At 61.1% G+C, this 18,501-nt stretch overlaps 1 protein-coding gene across 1 annotated transcript in view; it reads right to left on the minus strand.

Annotated features, from left to right (window-relative positions):
- The window catches only part of Pde10a (phosphodiesterase 10A), a 267,542-nt gene that overhangs the window by 153,761 nt on the left and 95,280 nt on the right, over positions 1–18,501 (minus strand). Inside the window, 1 exon segment of the mRNA XM_048354421.1 lies at positions 3,456–3,590. Coding sequence (XP_048210378.1) covers positions 3,456–3,504 — 49 coding nt within the window. The 5' untranslated portion in view covers positions 3,505–3,590.

The raw sequence follows: 18,501 nt of genomic DNA on the forward strand, positions 1-18,501 counted from the left end.
TCCGCGGAGCCGTGAAGCGGGGAAGGGAGTCCTCGTGGCTTCCCCTGTGGCGTTGGAAGTGAGCTCTTCCGGCCACGGTGCTGAGTGAGGACTGAGAGCACTGGATGGGCGCAGGGTGGCTGGGCCCCCCCGGGGTCTGGGACCCAGCGAGGAGGTGCTCCTGGGTGTGCAGTGCTCAGCAGGGTATAGTAGCTCAGTGAAATGCCCGGCGCACATCACGCAGAAGCGCTACGGAGCGGTGGCGGCTCTGCAGAGAGGCGAGGAGCGCGTTCTGTGTTTAGAAACCGGAAGGCCGCGGGGAGCGAGGGGAGCACGGGCCGGTGGCTTCCCGGGACCAACGGCCACCACCGCCCACCCTGCGGCCCCTGCGGCCCCTCGTCCCCCGCCGCCGCGGCCGCGTGATCCAAGGCACGCTCGCCGCTCCCCCCACGCTTGTGCAGACCGAGGTGCACGCCAGCCTCTCGCAGTGCACGCGTGGGCTGGGTCACAGCCTGCGACTCCACGCCAACGCTGCGGCGAGCCCGCCCGCCCAGGGACACGTCCCCCAGCCCCCCCCACGAAGGGGGGGGACTCCGAACACCGCAGACCTCCATCCGAGTGGCAGAGCCGCTAGTGACGGCGGCCGTGACACGCGTGGACTCACTGGTGCCCACGGGTGTGGGGAGCGGAGCACGAGGGGCGTGGGGACGTGGCCGGCGCGAGTCGGGCGTGCAGGAATCGGAAGGAGGACGCCGCGGGGGTCCCGGCCGACCACCGCCACGCCCTCCCGGGGTGTGCCCTGCGGGAGGCCCGGTGCCCTTCACACGGGAGTCGGGGCCCCCGGAGCCCGCGCACGCCCGTCACAGGCCGACCCCGACACGCCGCCACCCACGCCGGGACGCGCCGGGAGGCCACCACCCTCCCCCAGCCCGGAACCCGCGCGCGTCCTCAGGAAGGGAGGAGCAGCTCGCCGCGGGGCGGGGGGGGGGAGTGCGGGGCAACCCAGCAGCCTCTCTCCGTAAGCAGAGCGAGCAGCCCCTCCCCAGGCCCGGGGGGTGGGGGGCTGGGATCGTGGGGCCCCGCAGAGCCGCGCGGGGGGAGGCGGGGCGGGCAGTGGGTCCGCACACGCGTGGCCTCCACGCTCCGCCCCTCCAGCGGGCGGCGTCCTGTGGGCGTGGCCATGGAAGGCGCAGGGGGAGCCCCCCTCCCCCACCTCCGCCGCCGGCCACACGCCCCCCCCCCCCCCCCGCCCGGTGGGCGGCAACTTCAGAGGCCAGCCGGAGTCCGAGGTCTCCGTTAGGAGCACGGGCGAGAAGCGCCGCGCACCCGAACGCGCAGGAGCCGTTCCACGCGCGCGCTCGCTGCACAGATCGCACCAGACTTCGTGGCTCCACACACCCGGGCGGCGAGCCCACCAAAGCAACAACTCGGGCCCGGAGCCTGGGCCGATTCTCCGAGGGGACGTGGAGGGGGCTGGGGTCACCAGAGCGAGGAGGAGGCTGTTCAAGCCGGACGAATGCACGGAAGGACTAGCTGCGTCCTCGCGTTCCCAACCCCCCCCCCCCGCCAGCCATTCACAGCCCTCCCTGCGCGTAAGCCCAGCCGCGGACGGCTCCCCCGACAGACTCGGCGTGCATTCAGAACTGGAGCAAGCTTGCGGGCTCAGGGCCAGAACGCACGGTGGGTGCTGTTGGCTCTGGTCCGTGAGCAGTCTCCGCAGTCAGACGCACAGGCTCGCGGAGGCCTAGGGCGGAGAGATCTGGACGTGCTCCTCCAGAGCGCCGGGCTGAGACCAGACACCCGGCAGGCGCGCACGCGGGGGGGGGGGGGACCCCTCCACAGTCAGCTGACAAAGTCCACTTTCCAATCCACAGCTCTAAGACCAGAGGTTGAGCCCCATCCACGGCTTTGCCTTTGCCCTCACCTGTCCCTCCTACCTTACGGACACTCCTTGCCCCAGAGTCAATGCCTCCTCCCTGTCAAAGCTTCAAAGGCTGCCATGTTGCTGGGAGCTTCCAGGCAGCAAAGACAAAAGGGAAACTCTGCAGAGACGGGTTGGGTGAGTATCTGCAGACCCCTTGCTCTAACGGGGCCCGGAGTAGAGCATCCGGCACCCCACTCCAGAATCTGTATTACTCTTCGCTGGGCCATCAGCACCAGGGCAGACCCAGGACACGACGCGGACCCAGGAAGACTGGTCCCCTCGCCCTTCTACTTCCTGTCCTTCCTGTCCAGCCCATCCTGGGGACGCTGCTCCCTCCTAAAGCAGCATGCTTTTCCTACCCGCCCCCACCCCCAACACCACCACGTTCCCTCCCCTTCCTCCATGGGGTCTACACACGGGGTGTCTTTGAAAACGTACGCCTCGCACTACCTCACTCTCTACTTGTTCTTCCCCGAGGCACCACGGATCGAATCCAGGGCCTTCCATGCCCAGCACAGGCTGCTCCCCGTCAGCGTCGCGCCAGCCGTCTCGCTGGGCATTTGCACGTTCCCGGCTTCAGCCTGGAGGGCTGCAGGGCCTGGGTCCTCGCCCACCGGGCCCCAGCCTTTCCTGTCCCCTCCCGGCCGCCGCCTTCCCCGCTGCGTTCACTCAGCCCCGACTCGGACCCGGCCCGGGAGGACACCACTCGGCGCCTCGGCTCGTGCCCGCCCGGAGCAGGGCTCCAGGTCTTCCTGGGGTGCTCCGGGGGCCGGCTGGAGGCCCGCTCCCCAGGGGGGCGCTCACCTCACACGCCCAGGGCCACGCGCGCCTGCGGCACGCCGGCGTTCTTCGGGGCACGCGGCCCTGGTGAGACGCGCGGACCCCGTGGGCTCGCCGCCCCCTGCCCGGGCTGAGCGGCCTGGGCAAGCTGATCCCCGTCTGTCAGAGGCCTGGGCAAGCTGATCCCCGTCTGTCAGAGGCCTGGGCAAGCTGATCTCCGTCTGTCAGAGGCCTGGGCCCCACAGCCCCACGGGGCCCCGGCCGCACGGGCAGGGGGGAGGCGCAGGCTCAGCCGTGGGAGTCCTTCCCACGCCGCCAAGCCCCGCTGCCACCCACGCACGCGCACGCGCACACGCGCACACACACGCGCTGACACGGATAGGCGATGGCATCTAAAGACAGCGCCCCCTCTCCACCAGAGCCCCAGGAAAGCGTATCTGATTGCGTTTCGGCAACCTCATTTCCAAAGTTCCAATCACCCCGGCTGGTGAAAGACTTCAAGTGAACCGGGACGCGGGTGTCGCTAGTTCCGCAGCACAAGCTGGGAGAGGGGACCGGCGTCCGTGATTCCCCCGTGGGGAGCACGGCCCTGGGGAGCAGCCCGTCCTCTCTGTGGTCGTGCTACGCGACCGACTGGCAGCTCCCGTGGACCAAGAACACGGCTTCGGGAAGGCGGCCAGCCTGGGCGTCTGCGAAGCTCACGCCGGGCTGGCTCTGCCTTCCAGGCCCCGCCGGCCCCGCGGGAAGGGCGGCGTCCGGGGTCCACTCGTACCTGTGGCATTGCTGGAGCCCACGGCGCCTTCGCCCAGGTCGCTGCCCATCTGCTCGCGGGGGTCCGGTCGGCTTCGCAGGGCCAGCAAGGCGGGTCCTTTGCTCCCGGCTCTCGGCGTGAAGGGGAGGCGGCCGGCTGGAAAGGACAAGGACGCGGCGTCAGCACGAAGCCCGTGGAAGCCCTAGGACGTCCCGGGCCCCACGGCCCCCCGGGGTTGGGGGGGGGATTCTCCGGGGAGCTTCTGATCGGCCTGCCCTGCCCCGCGCCTCCCACAGATCCCGACGGCCAGGAGCTGCCCTGCAGCCCAGCGGGGCGTGCTAGGAGAAGAAGGGGACGGGGACACGAGGCGGAGGGCCGCGTCCCGGCAGCCTGGTTAACACCTGCCGACTCGTGTTCGACTCGGTGTGGGCTGTAGATGCCTCCCGGACCTGCGGCGGCCGGAGGCCGAGGGTCACCGTGGGGATGACGGAGAGCCACGGCTATCACGGCTTTGGACAGGTGAACGTCGGGATGAGATCAAGACCTTCGCCCCAGCCCCTCACGCTCCCCTGCACTTAGCCGTCCGCCCACGGACGCCGTGCGCATCCCCGGAGCCCCCCAAACTCGAGTGGACCTGCGTTCAGACGCTTCCCCCCGCAGTGACGATTCAGCAGACCCCAGGAGAGCACTGTGTGGGATTAGGGAAGAGACCGAGTCCTGGGTCTTTCTTCACTCGCCCTCCCTTCAGGCAAACGAGAAGCAGGAGTGAGTGTTTTCAAGTCAGGAAGTGACTCAAGTCTTTCCGGAAGCGTATTTCAAGCTCGAGGTTCAGCACACGAAATGGTCGGTGGTCCACACTGGTCTCCTCCACACCCCACCCGTGTCCCACCCGCCAACAGCCTTCGGCAAACCAAGACACGGGAGCAGCGCGGCCGGGACCTGCGTGTTTATGACGTTTGGTCTTTACACGCTCAGACAGCACGCCCAACGCGTGCTACCCCCCCTCTGATAAAAACAGCGTGCAGATCTTCCAGTGCCTCTGCTCTAAACTATGTATTTCACGCCCCGAAGTGTCCTTTCCACTGGGTTTTGGCTTAACGTCCACATGACAAAAATCACACTCTATTCGATCTCGGCAAGATTTGAACTCTGGGCACCCCAGAGTCCCCAGGCTCGCACACCCATGAGCACTATCAATCAGACACGGGAGTCCCCAGGCTCGCCCACCCATGGCCACAATCAATCAGACACGGGAGTCCCCAGGCTTGCACACCCATGGGCACTATCAATCAGACACGGGAGTCCCCAGGCTCGCCCACCCATGGCCACAATCAATCAGACACGGGAGTCCCCAGGCTTGCACACCCATGATGACAATCAATCAGACACGGGAGTCCCCAGGCTCGCACACCCATGAGCACAATCAATCAGACATGGGAGTCCCCAGGCTCGCACACCCATGAGCACAATCAATCAGACACGGGAGTCCCCAGGCTCGCACACCCATGGCCACAATCAATCAGACACGGGAGTCCCCAGGCTTGCACACCCATGGGCACTATCAATCAGACACGGGAGTCCCCAGGCTCGCCCACCCATGGCCACAATCAATCAGACACGGGAGTCCCCAGGCTCGCCCACCCATGGCCACAATCAATCAGACACGGGAGTCCCCAGGCTTGCACACCCATGACGACAATCAATCAGACACGGGAGTCCCCAGGCTTGCACACCCATGGGCACAATCAATCAGACACGGGAGTCCCCAGGCTTGCACACCCATGAGCACTATCAATCAGACACGGGAGTCCCCAGGTTTGCACACCCATGAGCACAATCAGACACGGGAGTCCCCAGGCTCGCCCACCCATGGGCACAATCAGGAGGGCGAGGGCGACAGGCCCGGCCGTGCCGGCCTCTGTGAGTTCCGAATCTCCCCCACAGAGCTGCTCCTGCGGAAGTTGCTAGCAAGCCTCTGCGTAGAGCCTAGACTCCAAGAACAGCAGGGAAACGAATCACACCGCCTTCCCCAGAGCAGGAAGCCATTCAGTACAGGGATCTAGAGGCCGTTCTGAGCTTGTTTAAGGCACACGTTCCGCTTCTGATTAGCTGTCATCAACTGGTTACCTAAATATCTTGAAGGCGCGGGAACAAACGTGGAAGGAAACGGAGGCCCGAATGTTTCTTTATTTTCCCTCGGAAGGGAATCTGCGGGTTTCGTTCAGCTAATAAAATCCTCCTGAGAGAGAGAGAGATGCGAGAAGGAAGGAATGGGGAAGGCCGGGGAGGGGAGGGGGCTGCCGTGCCTTCCGTGAGCCCGCGCTGTGGGCTTCAAGAGGCGGCGTCCATCCGCACCGACACGGGGCTGGCACGGGAGCCGCCGGCCGCCTTGCCAAGTCAGGAATGACCACGCGGGACCGGGCGGCCACCGGAGGGGTGGGTGGGCACTCCGGGAGCCACTGCCCCGGCAGCCCTGGCGGGGGGGGAGACGCGGGCCTCCCGGGCCCCGGCGCTGGAGACCGGACCCCGCCTTACTCCCCTGGAGCCATGCTTCGCACCAAGACCGCTCCGGGGTCGGGCCGAGGGGACCCGCCCCCCCCGGGAGGGGTAGGACGCCCCCGCGACAGCCCGGCCGGGGACACAGACAAAGCTGGGGGGCTGCTCTCCTCTCCCTCCCGCTCCTGGCGGACGAGCACGTGGCTCCCAGAAGAACCACTAAGGAGCGCGGACCCCCAGGGGCCCAGGGCCCCCCAGGGGGCTCGGTGTCCCCAAGGGACACTCCACCAGTCCCCTCGGGGATTCCACGGGAAGGCTGAGCGCAGGGCAAAGGCGCAGGAGAGCCAGCGTGGCCGTGAGCGGTGAGCCGGCCGCGCGCCTTCCCGCCCGTCGCTCCACCGAGGGCGAGGGACAGCCGGAGGGCGCGTGTTCGCGTCGTGCGGCCCGGCGTGAAGAATCCAGGCCCCCAGGGAAGCACGAGGACGCTCGCTCCGCCGGCTGCGCTTCAGCTCTGCCGAAAGGGACCGGAACTCAAAGCTCTCCTCTGTGCCCCGGAGAGCGGCTCTGGGTGCAAAGCCAGACAGGCACAGACCCCCCTCCCCCCCACCCCGCAGCGCTGCCTGGGGGCCCAGAGCCCCGCCCCCCGCCGTGTTTCAGTAGCATTGAATATCAACCTTTGACAGATGGAAAAAATCCCAAAAATGCAGCAGAAAAAACCGTCTTCCAAATCACTTGGAGTAGAGATGAAAAGCTGAAAATCATGGTGTCCGGAGGCAGAAATACCGTGGCAATGAGACAATAAAAGCACCACTGTCTGCTACCACTAGGGGACAGTGGCACAAAACCCATGCCATTTGGGCGTCCCGGGGTCCCGTGGGTGTGGACCCCAAAGCTCTGGTGGAGGGCTGGGAACGTGGCCTAGAGGGTAGAGTGCTCGCCTCAAATACATGAAGCCCTGGGTTTGATTCACCAGCACCACATATATAGAAAAAGGTCAGAGGGGGCGCTGTGGCTCAAGTGGCCGAGTGCTAGCCTTGAGCAAAAAGAAGCCAGGGACAGTGCTCAGGCCCTGAGTTCAAGGCCCAGGACTGGCAAAAAAAAAAATCACCCAAAGCTCTGGTGGATCATCGGCGTCCTGGGAATCGATCTTCTCTTCTGTTTGGCTTTGTTTTTGTTTTTTAGCAGTGGTTGGATTTGAACCTAGGGCCTTGCACTTGCTAGGCAAGCATTCTCCCACTCCAGGCACATTCCAGCCCAGAGAATGGTAGGGTTCAAACTATGACATGGATATTTAAAATCCACCCTGCTCAGTGAAGCCTAACACCATAAGCGGGCAAGTAGAACACCTTTGGATCCAGGTGTTCTCAAGTTACGAATCCGCTGACAGTTTCTAGGTAGAAAAGAAAATGGCTGACGTTAAAGAGAAAAATCAAACCCGGAGCAAGGGCAACTTCCAGGTAGCATGACAGGCTTTGAGAAGTCAGGGGGGCGATTTCTATTGTTTTTGGTAGACGGACGATCTATGCAACCCATCTGTCTTGTTTGTTTGTTTTTGCTGGTCCTTGGGATTGAACTCTGGGCCTGGGCACTGTCCCTGGGCAGTCCTTTTTGCTCAAAGCTAGAGCTTTACCATTTGAGCCACAGCTGCTTCCAGCTTTCTCTTGGACTTTCCTGTTGCAGCTGGATTCGAACCACAAGCCTCAGATCTCAGCGAGGATTATGGGCGCCTGGCCCAGCGCCGGCCCATCCTTCTTTTGAATGCAATGGAAAGACTTTCCTGTATGAAATAAACATGCCACGTTTATACCCTTCTTGGGAAAGTGACTAGGAGACGCACTCCGAGGAAAAGATGTCCAACGGAAAACAGGTGCTCCAAACTCAAGACTGTACATTACAAGGTGAGTAAGAATACCGAGGCCGAGTGGATGTAGAACTACAGGAGACACTTCCAGAACCTCCTGCCGTCCCATGGACACGGAGTGGGCTGGTGGAGTTGCCCTCGGGGAGGGGGCCACTCACAAGGGGGCGCCGGTTCGTTTGGGGTTCGTCATCTTGAGGGGTTCTTCTGAGAGCTGAGTGATCAGCACGGGGCAGGTCAGCAGAGCGGACGCCGGCATTTCTCCGCTCTCAGTCCCTGGCCTGCCGGCAAGGCTACTGCGCGCGTCGCAGGTGCTTCTCGGCCCCTCCCTGGCCCTCCACGTCAAGTCCAGGACACCCTCTCACCCACAGTGGTTTCTGTCTCGCTCTGAACCTCAGCATGCACGCCCCACGGCAGACATATAGACGACTGGACAAGACGGCCCCCAACCGTCGAGCCACGCGCTCAAGCCAAGCCCCAGACGCCGCCACACCGGACCCTGTTCTCCCTGGTGACCCGGTAGAGGGTGTGATGGATCAATCAGGAAGGGCGAGGGACTAACACAGGGCACTCATGGAAAGCTGGGTCGGGGGGTCACTGCAGCCCCCCCCCCAGAAGAGGACAACGGGACAGCGACGCGAAGGGCATGGCAGCGAGCCTGTTAGAGCCTCGTGCGCATTGAGCACCGGCCTATCCCCCCCACAGGCTCCTGTGTTAAAGCTGGAGATGGGTTCACGACGACGCAAGTTCCCTCCCTGAATCCCTGTGTGTTCGTTCTCTCTCTCTCTCCTCTCTCTCTCTCTCTCTCTCTCCCTCTGCTTTCTGGCCACCATAGAGTGAGCAGCAACCCTCTGTAACCATGGCCCAACACAAGCGAAAGCAACTTAAAGGCGATTCACACAAGGCTGGCTTCTCTCGGGGAAAGAGGGCTTCCAGGAGCAGCGTCCAGCATCAAGGCCTCGGTCGGGTTGGGGGGGGGGGGGGTCGGCCTGTGTGTCGGAGGCGGCGCCAGGGGGAAAGGTGGCTGGATGGATAAGCGAGGGAGTGGAGGATCTCCGGGAGGTACGGAGACGAATGAACACACTGTCATAGGACACAGCAATTTGTAGAGAGTCACATGGCCGCTACCTGAAGATGGTAATGGTCAATCCACGGCGTTTGCCATCGGGGAATCAAAAAGTGAGTGCGTCCTAGGGCGGATTCTCTCAGATCTAGCCAATTATTGATCCTGAGAGCGTGGCCGCACAGTGTGATAATCCGCCGCTCGAGTTCTGTCTCCGTCGCCATCTTCACAGTTGGCCGAGCAGCCTGGGGGGCCTCGGTTTCCTGGCCGCAGCGTCTGGGCGGATGGCAGGGCGTGCCAGGGATGGGAACACCCAGGGCGGCGCGGAGCGTTACGCCAGCGCTGGGCTCAAGTCTTGGCTTTTCCCCGCTACCTGCCGTAAGGGGTTCGGTTGCCAAATAGAGGGAGGCCGCGCGTCGCCAAGTAAAGAAATCCGCGTGGAGGGAATGAAGGGCGAGGTCATCCTGTTCTCCCAGGCTGGTCCCTCGGTGTGAAACTCACGAAACTCCATTTTCCTGGGGAATTCACCGGGGCGGAGCCCGGCCCTGCGCTCTGGCGGGGCGGGCCCCCCCCCCCCCCCCCCCCCCCCCGCGCGCTGTCTTCCTCTGGCTGGCTGTCGGGGGCGGGAGCTGAAGGCGGGACCGCTTCGCTCCACTAAAGTCACGGATCGCCCCCGGGGTCCCCGCCGGCCCTCGCCGCCGCGTCCATCGTCCGTGCCTCGGTCGTGCGATTGTTCAGGCGCAAGGCGATCAGTGCGCACGCTTCCGGGAACAGCAAGCTGGAGGGAACCGGGAGAGCGGCCTCCAATCGCAATCCCTGGAGTCTGGAGTCTCCGCACGGCCCACCCGCCCCGCCTGGGCTCCTCACCCCGCCCTTCCCGTCTCGGCGTCCCCGGGCCGCCGCCTGGTTCCGGCCGATGCCATCAGCCTCCCCCCGGGTCGGGGCTCCTCCCTGTCCGCAAGGACCCTGCACAGAACCCCGGCGCACCGCCACGCTTCTCCGGCATGCCAGGTCTGGGTCACCAATCACCCGCCTGCCTGAATCCCCAAGGTCCCCCCCCCTCCAGCGGGACCCGCTGCATTCTAGCGATGGCGCGCAGGTCCCCAGAGAGCCAGCGGGTTTTAATCGGCTCTGCGGCTCTTTCCGGGGAACAGAGGTCCCGGCCAGGGCTGATCACGGGCCGCCTCGAGCCCTTCCCACCTGCCTTCCCCCCACGCCCCGAGGGGCAGAACCCGGCCAGCGGGGGGCTACGGTGCGCAGCTCTTCCCCGAAGGACCCGGGAGGGGGTCCACCCCGCGCAGCCAACGCCTCGCCGTGGACCAGACGCCGCGCGCGGGGGGAAGGCCCTTCCCGTCTCCCCCCCGCCGCTCCGCGTGACTCGTTACGCGTCGGCGTGACCCCATCCTCCGGCCCCGTGGCAGCGCACCGGGCAGAGTTTTGCTACCCAACGAGCGACCGCGGGATGCAGAGGGGCGGCGAGGATAAACGGCCAGGCCCCAGAGCGCCAAGCCCAGGAGGAGAACGGTGCATTAGCACCCTCGTCGTTCCCCTGTGGAGTGGGTGGAATCGCACAGAGAAGGCACGTCAAAGATGGAAGGAGACTTCAAAGCCTCAGACTTTAAAAGGCCGAGATGATTAAGGACACCAAGTTGTTTGACAGGAGAAAATTAAACTGTTCTCCTGTCTCAGAAGACAGCATGCCACTTTCTCGCTCCTCACTCTGCCCTCCATCTCTTCTTCCTGCACTGAGCTTTCGCCGAAGCTCCAAAGGCTCTGTAGACAGAGATGGGCGTCTCGGGAGCTCGGGAGCCGCGGCCCGGCCGGGCGGGGCCGGCGGGCGGCGTTTTGTCGGCATCCGCACCGTCGTTACGCGCGTGCCCGGGCTCCGCGCTGCACCGTCTGTTCCCCCGGGGGGCAATTCCTAATTCCTAGCCGTGGCGATGGCAGGAGGGCGCCGGGTCTCTGCAGAGACGAGAGCCGGAAGTGGGGCGGTGCGCAGAGCGGGGGTCCAGAAGGGTGAACCCACAGGGGAAAGGGGAAGAGGCTGTGGAGGCCCGCCCTTGCCCCCCCCACCGGCCCCCGCCCCCCCACCCGCCCCCACCCCCCACCGGCCCCCGCGCCTCCTCTGCACCTGCAAGCTCACTTCTCCGCCCAGAATAGGAGCCCACAGGCTGGGAAAGAATCAACGCCCAAGCGGGGCTGGAGGGAGGCGGTACCCCTAGACCACCTGCCTAAGAAGGGCAAGTTCATCGGGCGGGACGGCAGCCCCCCCCACGCCACTCCCCTCCCCACGGGAAAGCACGCGGGGGAGACCAAGGCGGGAGGGGCCCGGGACCCGGGGCCCCGCCCGAGCACACGGCCCGTGAGCCCGCCCTCCTCCATTTCCCAGGCTTGACCGAGCAAACCAGCTCTACATGTATTTCATATTCTTAGACAATTTCTAGAACTCAAATCCATCATAAAAGAACAACATGTTGCAGGTTTGGAAGAGAAATAAAATGTGAGCGGTGGAAAATACGTTTTTAAAGACACAGCATGTAAGATGAGGCTGCAGGGGGCTAGTGGACAGGAAGATGCAGCCGAGGCGTTCCACAGCTCTCGGGGAAAATCCAGGAAAAAAAAGGTTTAAAAAGCCTGAGAGACACAGAAAAAAAGAGGGATGGAGAGCCCCTGGAATATTGTAACCAGAGAACCTAAGGGAGAGCAGAGAGAGAATCACAGAGTCAGGGTGTCCAAAGAGACGATGGGAAAGAACTTCCCAGACGGTTGAGCCATAGCGACGCTCAGGCTGGTGAACCATGAGGCTTCCCAGCAGTGTGAACTAGCCACACGTCGGTTCTGTCCCAGCCCAAGTCTCCAGAGAGACAGAGCCAGCAAGCGATGATGACCACCGACAGATAGATGAACAGGTAATCGGTAAGGAGGTGGACGGACGGACGGACGGTAGCTGTACAGGCAGACAGCTAGCTAGCGGACCCACAGGGACGTGAGGACACGGACCTTCATGAGTTGGCTCATGTGGTTAGAGAGCGTGACGAGTCCAAATCCTGGCGAAATCCTTTTCCACCTTGCGTGCGAAGGCCGTGGGAACGGGAAGAGCGAGCGAGCGTCTCCGGCTCCGAGGGCCGCGGGCCCGCCCTTGTTTGACTTGGGTCGATTGGGAGAGCGTCTCACGGGACGGACTGCCGTGGGATCCGAACATGATGGGTGCGCGTGTGCGCGTGTGCGTGTGTGCGTGTGTCACAGAGCACGCGCGGCAGACCCTGCTCCCTGTCCCCTCCCGAGGAGAGGAACCACCGGGAGCCACCGACGCGGGAGCAGGACTCACTGCCAGACGGGGCCCCGGCCGGGGGCCGACCCCGACCCAATGCTCACCGAGACGCCAGGCGGGTGACCCGCACTGTGCCAAGCGAGCGTGGATGGCGCCCACGGCACGCGTCGCGGACGCTCCCGGCCGGACACAAACAGCTGGGGCCGGACACCGCGCCCCCCGTCTGTCCACACGCGCGCACCACACGCGTAGCCGGCCAACCGGGGAGCACGACCGGCCCGGCGCGGAAGCCCCAGCCAGAGCGCCCGCGCCCAGCGCCAGGGGCTCCCGCGGCCCCACGCCGGCCGGCAGGGTTCTCCCGCAATCGCGGCGTGGGCCACCCTCGCGGGCAGAGTCGCGGGAACCACGAAAGGCGGCAGGCGTATCGCCCGTGCCCGAAACCGCGCAAGGGCAAAGGGATCCCCAGTGTGTCCGGTGTTTGGGGCCCCGCGCTCTGAGGCCGTCATCCCTGCGGGTGGTGGGGACAGAAGTGGGGGGCCGGTGCCGGCCTTGCAACCCCCCCCCCCCGTTCATCACTGCGGAACACCAGCGCAAGGTTCCTTCACGTGCTTACCTATTACGCTCTGCCCAGGACTTTCTATGTTTCAAATCGTTTCACAGCTTAAATTACTGGTGATATAAGCAAAGCTTACACTGACATCTCCTTAAGATGCAGGAGAAATACTGATGAGATAAAAAGCAGTAAAAGTGAACTTTTTATAGGTTTGCCAGCATTTTGGGGGGGGTGCTCAAGGCTAGCACTCTACCCCTTGAGCCGCAGCGCCACTTCTGGCTGTTTTCTATATATGTGGTGCTGAGGAATCGAAACCCAGGGCTTCATGTATACGAGGTAAACACGCTACCCACTAGGCCAGATTCCCAGCCCCCTGCAAGCATTTTTTTTTTTTTTGGTCAGTTGTGGGGTTTGAACTTAGGGCCTGGGTTGCTGTCCCTGAGCTGTTTTGCAAGGCTAGTGTTCTACCACGTTGAGGCACAGTTCCACTTCTGGTTTTCTGGTGGTTAATTGGAGATAAGTTTCAGAGGCCCTCCTGCCCAGGCTGGCTTTGAACTGTGATGCTCAGCTCTCCTGAGTAGCTCGGGCTTAGCTGAAGGACATTTCAAAATTTCTATTGCTGTACTTCAAAATATATGTACCTATATATATATATACAGAGAGAGAGAGAGAGAGAACTACTAAGTTTTAGAAAATTACAACTTTTGACACCCTTCCAACACTGTGAACTCTGAAAACCCACATGATTCTGGAGTGTATTAATATAGTGCTTGCATAATTTTACTTTTAACAGTGCAGCTTTGAAAAGGAGTGGTTTAAAAATACTAAAGGGCAGAAAAACTTTTTTACCTTATTACAAACCTTGCTTTAGATATTTCCTATTCGTTCTTTCTGATGAAAATAGGCTACCTACTGATTACATAAAACTCAAAAGATGTACAAATTTTAATGGGGAAAAAAATTACAGTTTAAAGAAATTGGTTGGGTTGGTGGGTTTTTTTTTTTTTGTCTATTTTCTCGTGCATCCTTAACTACAGACCTTATGTGTCTGAAGGCTCAGAAAGAGAAGCCAGGAGGCCTCTTCCTTCACGATGAATATTAGGACTCCACTAAAAACCCATTAGCATTTCTTTGTGAATTGCTTTCTTATAAAGGATGCTGGTTAGGGACTAGGAGGGTGGATACAGAGATGGCTCCCTGGCTCTGAACACACACACACACACACACACACACACCACCGATGCACTTCCTGTGCGCACACGGTCATGCACAAGGCCACTCTCTTTGCACTGGGACAGTGACGCCCCCCCAGCCCTGGCGCACTTGAGGCTCCGGGATCCCCTCACGCCGTGGTTTCTGCACCTCAGGGGGTGAGGGGAATACTTATGTCTTCTTGTAGTTACGACCGTAGGCGCAGGCGGAGACGCAAGGCCCTCATCTGGGGCAGACGTGCTGCGGAAAGTCAGGTTCTCGGAGACGATCTCGGTCACCTGAGCTCGGGACGACCGTGCTCAAGTCTTAGTGAGGGCCACATATTGGAAAGGGAGTGTGCATGCACGTGTGCCGTGTGTGGTGTGTGGTCCAACCTACCGACACACAACGAAAGAGGACCATGAAATGGTCACGGAAGTAACTGTTGCTGGGTTTCCTGCGAAGTCCTGATCTAGGAGAAGAATCGGCCCCCCGCGGCTCTCCTCCCCTCAGTGGGAGCCGAGATTCTACGAATCCTCTCCCAACATGTGTGCTGGCCTGCCTTTGGGGAGCGTGGTGGCACTGTTCCGTGGCTGCCCCGGGTTCCGTGGCTGCCCTGGTAGGACCTGCTGGGGGAGAGACTGGGGGCCTTAGATTCCTCTGTGCTCGCTGGATAAAGAAGCAGCGCAATTAGGAACACTTTCTAGTGGCAATTAATGCCTTATCTTAATAGGGTCCTGACTCCTATCGCAGTGGAAAATACTAATTACGAGTTACCGGCTTTGAAGGGCTTAATAAAACAGACTGGGGCAATCTGCACACAGCCGCGTGGGCAGCCCCCCTGCAGAGCAGGCTTCTCCCGGCGAAGATCTTCCTCTCCGTCACTCAAACCGTCGTGGCCATCAAGAGCTGTCTTTCCTGTCAATGCAGCCCCCCCAGGATGAGGCCCGGCCTTCTTTATCTGACCCGCCACGGAGGCTCCCTTGGCTAGTGATGTTGGGGGGATGGCTCATGAGCAGTGGTTTGGACCAGGATTGGCAGGGCTTCCAGTCCAGGACGCGTGGGGGAAGTCTACAGAAACAGAGCGTGGACAGAAGCGGCCACCTCGGCCAAAGCCTGGCTCGGGGGGGGGGGGGGGGGGAGGGGGGGAGGGGGGGGTCGCCACAGAGGATCCAGCTGTTTCCCCAGCTGAGCTGCCTGGCTCCTGAGGGAGCTGCAGGCCCCTGCTGTTGTGAGAGAACACAGGAGTAGCAGGAAGAAGGTGTGTATCCATGGGCGTAAGTGCATGCGTGTCTCTGTGTGTGCACCTGTGTGTGCATGTGTATATGTGGCATGTATGCATATGTGTATGTGTGTCAGGCGGGGGGGGGGTCTGGAGCACACTGTCCAGCAGTCTTCCCGCCTCTACTTCCTGGTGGCACGCGAACACTTTGATCTGCTCCAGTGTACAAGTTCCTGTCTCTGGTGAGCTTCAGGAAGGCCCAGAGCCCTTCTGGGCACTTGGGACACACTGAGTGTGCTCCCGAGGCCCTGCACTGAGTGCCACCTTGGCACCTAACCAAGGCCAGCTTGGTCTGTGTGGTCCTCGTTGCTGCAAAATGCCCGCGGGACGTTTAAATGAACCACGAGCCCTAGGAGATCTCCTGAGGCCTTCTACTCATTACAGCCAGTTCTCCACTTGGTTGCTCTGATTGCGAACCAATGCAGGACTTGCTAGCTTTATAGAAAATATTCTCAGGCTGTGGGTCCTAGGCTGGGGTTGTGTGTGTCCAGAAAATGAAAGTCAGGAGCGTGGCCAGTGAGGGACAATTAGGCCTCTTCGGTTAAGTAGACAGGAACAAAAAATGGTGACCAGCTGGGAACAGGTGCTCACGCTGGTAATCCTAGCTGCTCAGCAGGCGGAGATCTAGGACTCTTGGCGTGAAGCCAGCCTGCATAGGAGGGGTCCAGGAGACTCTTAGCTCCCACTGAGCACCAACTAAAAAAATAAATAAACAAAGCTGGGAAGTGGAGCTGTGGCTTCAAGTGACAGGGCATTAGCCTTGAGCACAAAAGCTCAGGGACAGCACCCAGGCCCTGAGTTCAAGACTCAGGAATAGAGAGAAGAAGGAAGGAAGGAAGAAAGGAAGGAAGGAAGGATGGAAGGAAGGAAGGAAGGAAGGAAGGAAGGAAGGAAGGAAGGGGTGGACATAACAGAGGACCATCATGGTGCTTCTTCCCATAATGCCCTGGGTTGCCATTCACCCAATGACCAGAGCTGGCGGCACCTGCAGAAGTCCTGGAGCACCCCGCCCAGGGGAGGGGGCAAGGCCCTGGATACGGCCCCGGTGGACCGACGCCAGCTCCCGGGCCCTCTTAAGGACAGCATATACTTTTGCCTTCAAATAAACTTTCTCTGTTTTAAACACGCTCCTGCCTTATCGCTTCCTTAATTGGTGGGAAAACAAACTGGGGGCCCCCTAGGGGGCATCACAGCACCCCAGAGAGGGGGAGAGGCTCTGCCCCCCCCTTATCAGAGGGGCTAACGGTAACGCCATGCCGGTACCCTACGTGCAAAGATGAATGCAACCCACACCCGTAAACAAGTGGGGCGCGACGCCGTCAGAACCTTCTCCGTATGTGAAGCGTCAGCGACCGGTGTCCATCCGTGTGGCACACCGCGTTTCAGTTTTGCTGCCCTTGAACGGTTACCTAACATGCAGTCTGACTAAGAGACACTCGCGACTCGAGCCTTCCAAACCCGCCATTGTCTCATAACTGAGGCTTCTGCTCGCAGAAGAGCGGGCGCCACATCTACTGGGCACGGGGCTAGAGAGAAACGCAACGCCTTCCCGGGGAGCTGAAGACGGGGGCTTTCCCTTAACTCTCCACACGGGCTCTTCAGAGTTACCCCAGAATACACGGAGAACCGAACAAATCAACCCCTCCGAAAAACTCCAACCACCTCACTACTAAAGGGCTAAGAAGCTACAGTCTTCCCGGAAGAAAACGTTAAAACGCTCAGCACATACGGGAAGAAACGCTCAGCCGTCCCCAGCCATAGGGAAAACGCAAACTAAAACAATAGTGAGACTCCGCCGCAGCCCTACTAGAACGGCCATCATCACGGAAACGAGCAATGCCAGACGCCGGAGAGGGGTGGCCGAGGGAGGCTGGCTACACTGCAGTGGGAAGGGGAACTCGTTCAACCCCTCTGGAAAGCAATGCAGAGGATCCTCACAAAAACACAACACAGAGCTCCCCTCTGACCCAGCGGCTCCCCCTTCTAGGGCACTTACCCAAGAGATTACAAACCCGAATACAGGACAAACCAGCTAACAACCCGTGTTCACTGACGCTTATTCATGATAGCCAAGGCACGGAATCAGCCCAGATGCCCCTGGATGGATGGATGGTCGAGAACATGTGGTATCTATACACAATGGCGTTTTATCCATCCATTGGAAAGAATGACATTGTGCCATCTGTACAGAAGGATTTAGCTTACAGACTCATCAGTAAGTGGTGGTATATAAGTTAACTGAAACAGGGTGGATTCGAAGGAGAGCTCAAATAGCGTGATTCCTTAGAAAGGCAAAAATTCAAAGTTCATCAACGTAGAATACTGGAAAGCAGGTGCTGGAAAGGGTGGCGTGGGGTTGGGGGGAAGGGGCAGAAGAAAGGGGAACAGGCAGACGAGAGTCCAGTGTACACCCTAATGAAATTAAGACGAGGGAGGGAGGGTGGGCGGGGGAGAGATGGGGGAGAACAGGGAAAGAGGAGACGCTGCTTAAGATCTATTCGTAAACGCCTTCGTTACAGGGCAACCCCTTTGTAAAACTATGTCATCGTCGCTGTTACTGTCGTCATCATCGTCATCATCGTATCAAAAGGATGTACCCATTCGCATATTTTTGTGTCAAAGTCCCTGAAAGGACAGCGTCAAATGGCACTGGAAGAAATGGCTTCCTGGGAGATTAGGTGGCTAACAGAGTCCGCAAGTCTCGCGCCCAGACGGGTAGTTATTTCTTTTAAAATTTTCACTGATGTTTAATTTGTACAATTGTAGAGTCTATTCTCTAAGAGTGCATCTTTGAGCGGTACTTGGGAATTTTACCGGGTTTTGTGGCCGTGGCCTCAGAATATTTTTATAACCTCAAGAGGCAGGCCACACCACGAGCAGCCGTCCATTCCTCCCTCCGTCGGCCCCCGGCCCCCGGCCAGCCGGATCTCCTTCGCATGAGTGCGTGTGTGCGTGTGTGTGTTCCAGGCCACGTCGGGCTGCGGGTGTTCCAGGCTGGCCTCGACCTCGGTCCTCCCACGTCGGCCTGCGGGGTTCCTGCGGTGAAAGGTCTGAGCCCCGCGGGCGGGCGTGATGTCCGCGAGGCCGCCCCGCGCTTCGGTTCCTCCTCGGCACCGCGGTTCTCTGGGGGGTGGGGACCATTCGCGTCCGCCCGTCACTCGTGGGGCGGGCGGGGTGTCCGCTTCGGGTTGTCGCCACTCGGTGGCTGGGAACGTCCCCGGCCGGGTGCTGCGCGCCCCCGGTGCCTGGAGCCATGGGGTCACGTGCGAGGCCCGGGTTCGGCGTCGAGAGGAACCGAAGGCGGCGGCGCCAAGGGCTGCGCCTCGCCCTCCTCTCGTTCCGGCCGCCGTCCG

This window comes from Perognathus longimembris, chromosome 9 (genome assembly GCF_023159225.1).
Source record: "Perognathus longimembris pacificus isolate PPM17 chromosome 9, ASM2315922v1, whole genome shotgun sequence".
Lineage (NCBI taxonomy): Eukaryota > Metazoa > Chordata > Mammalia > Rodentia > Heteromyidae > Perognathus > Perognathus longimembris.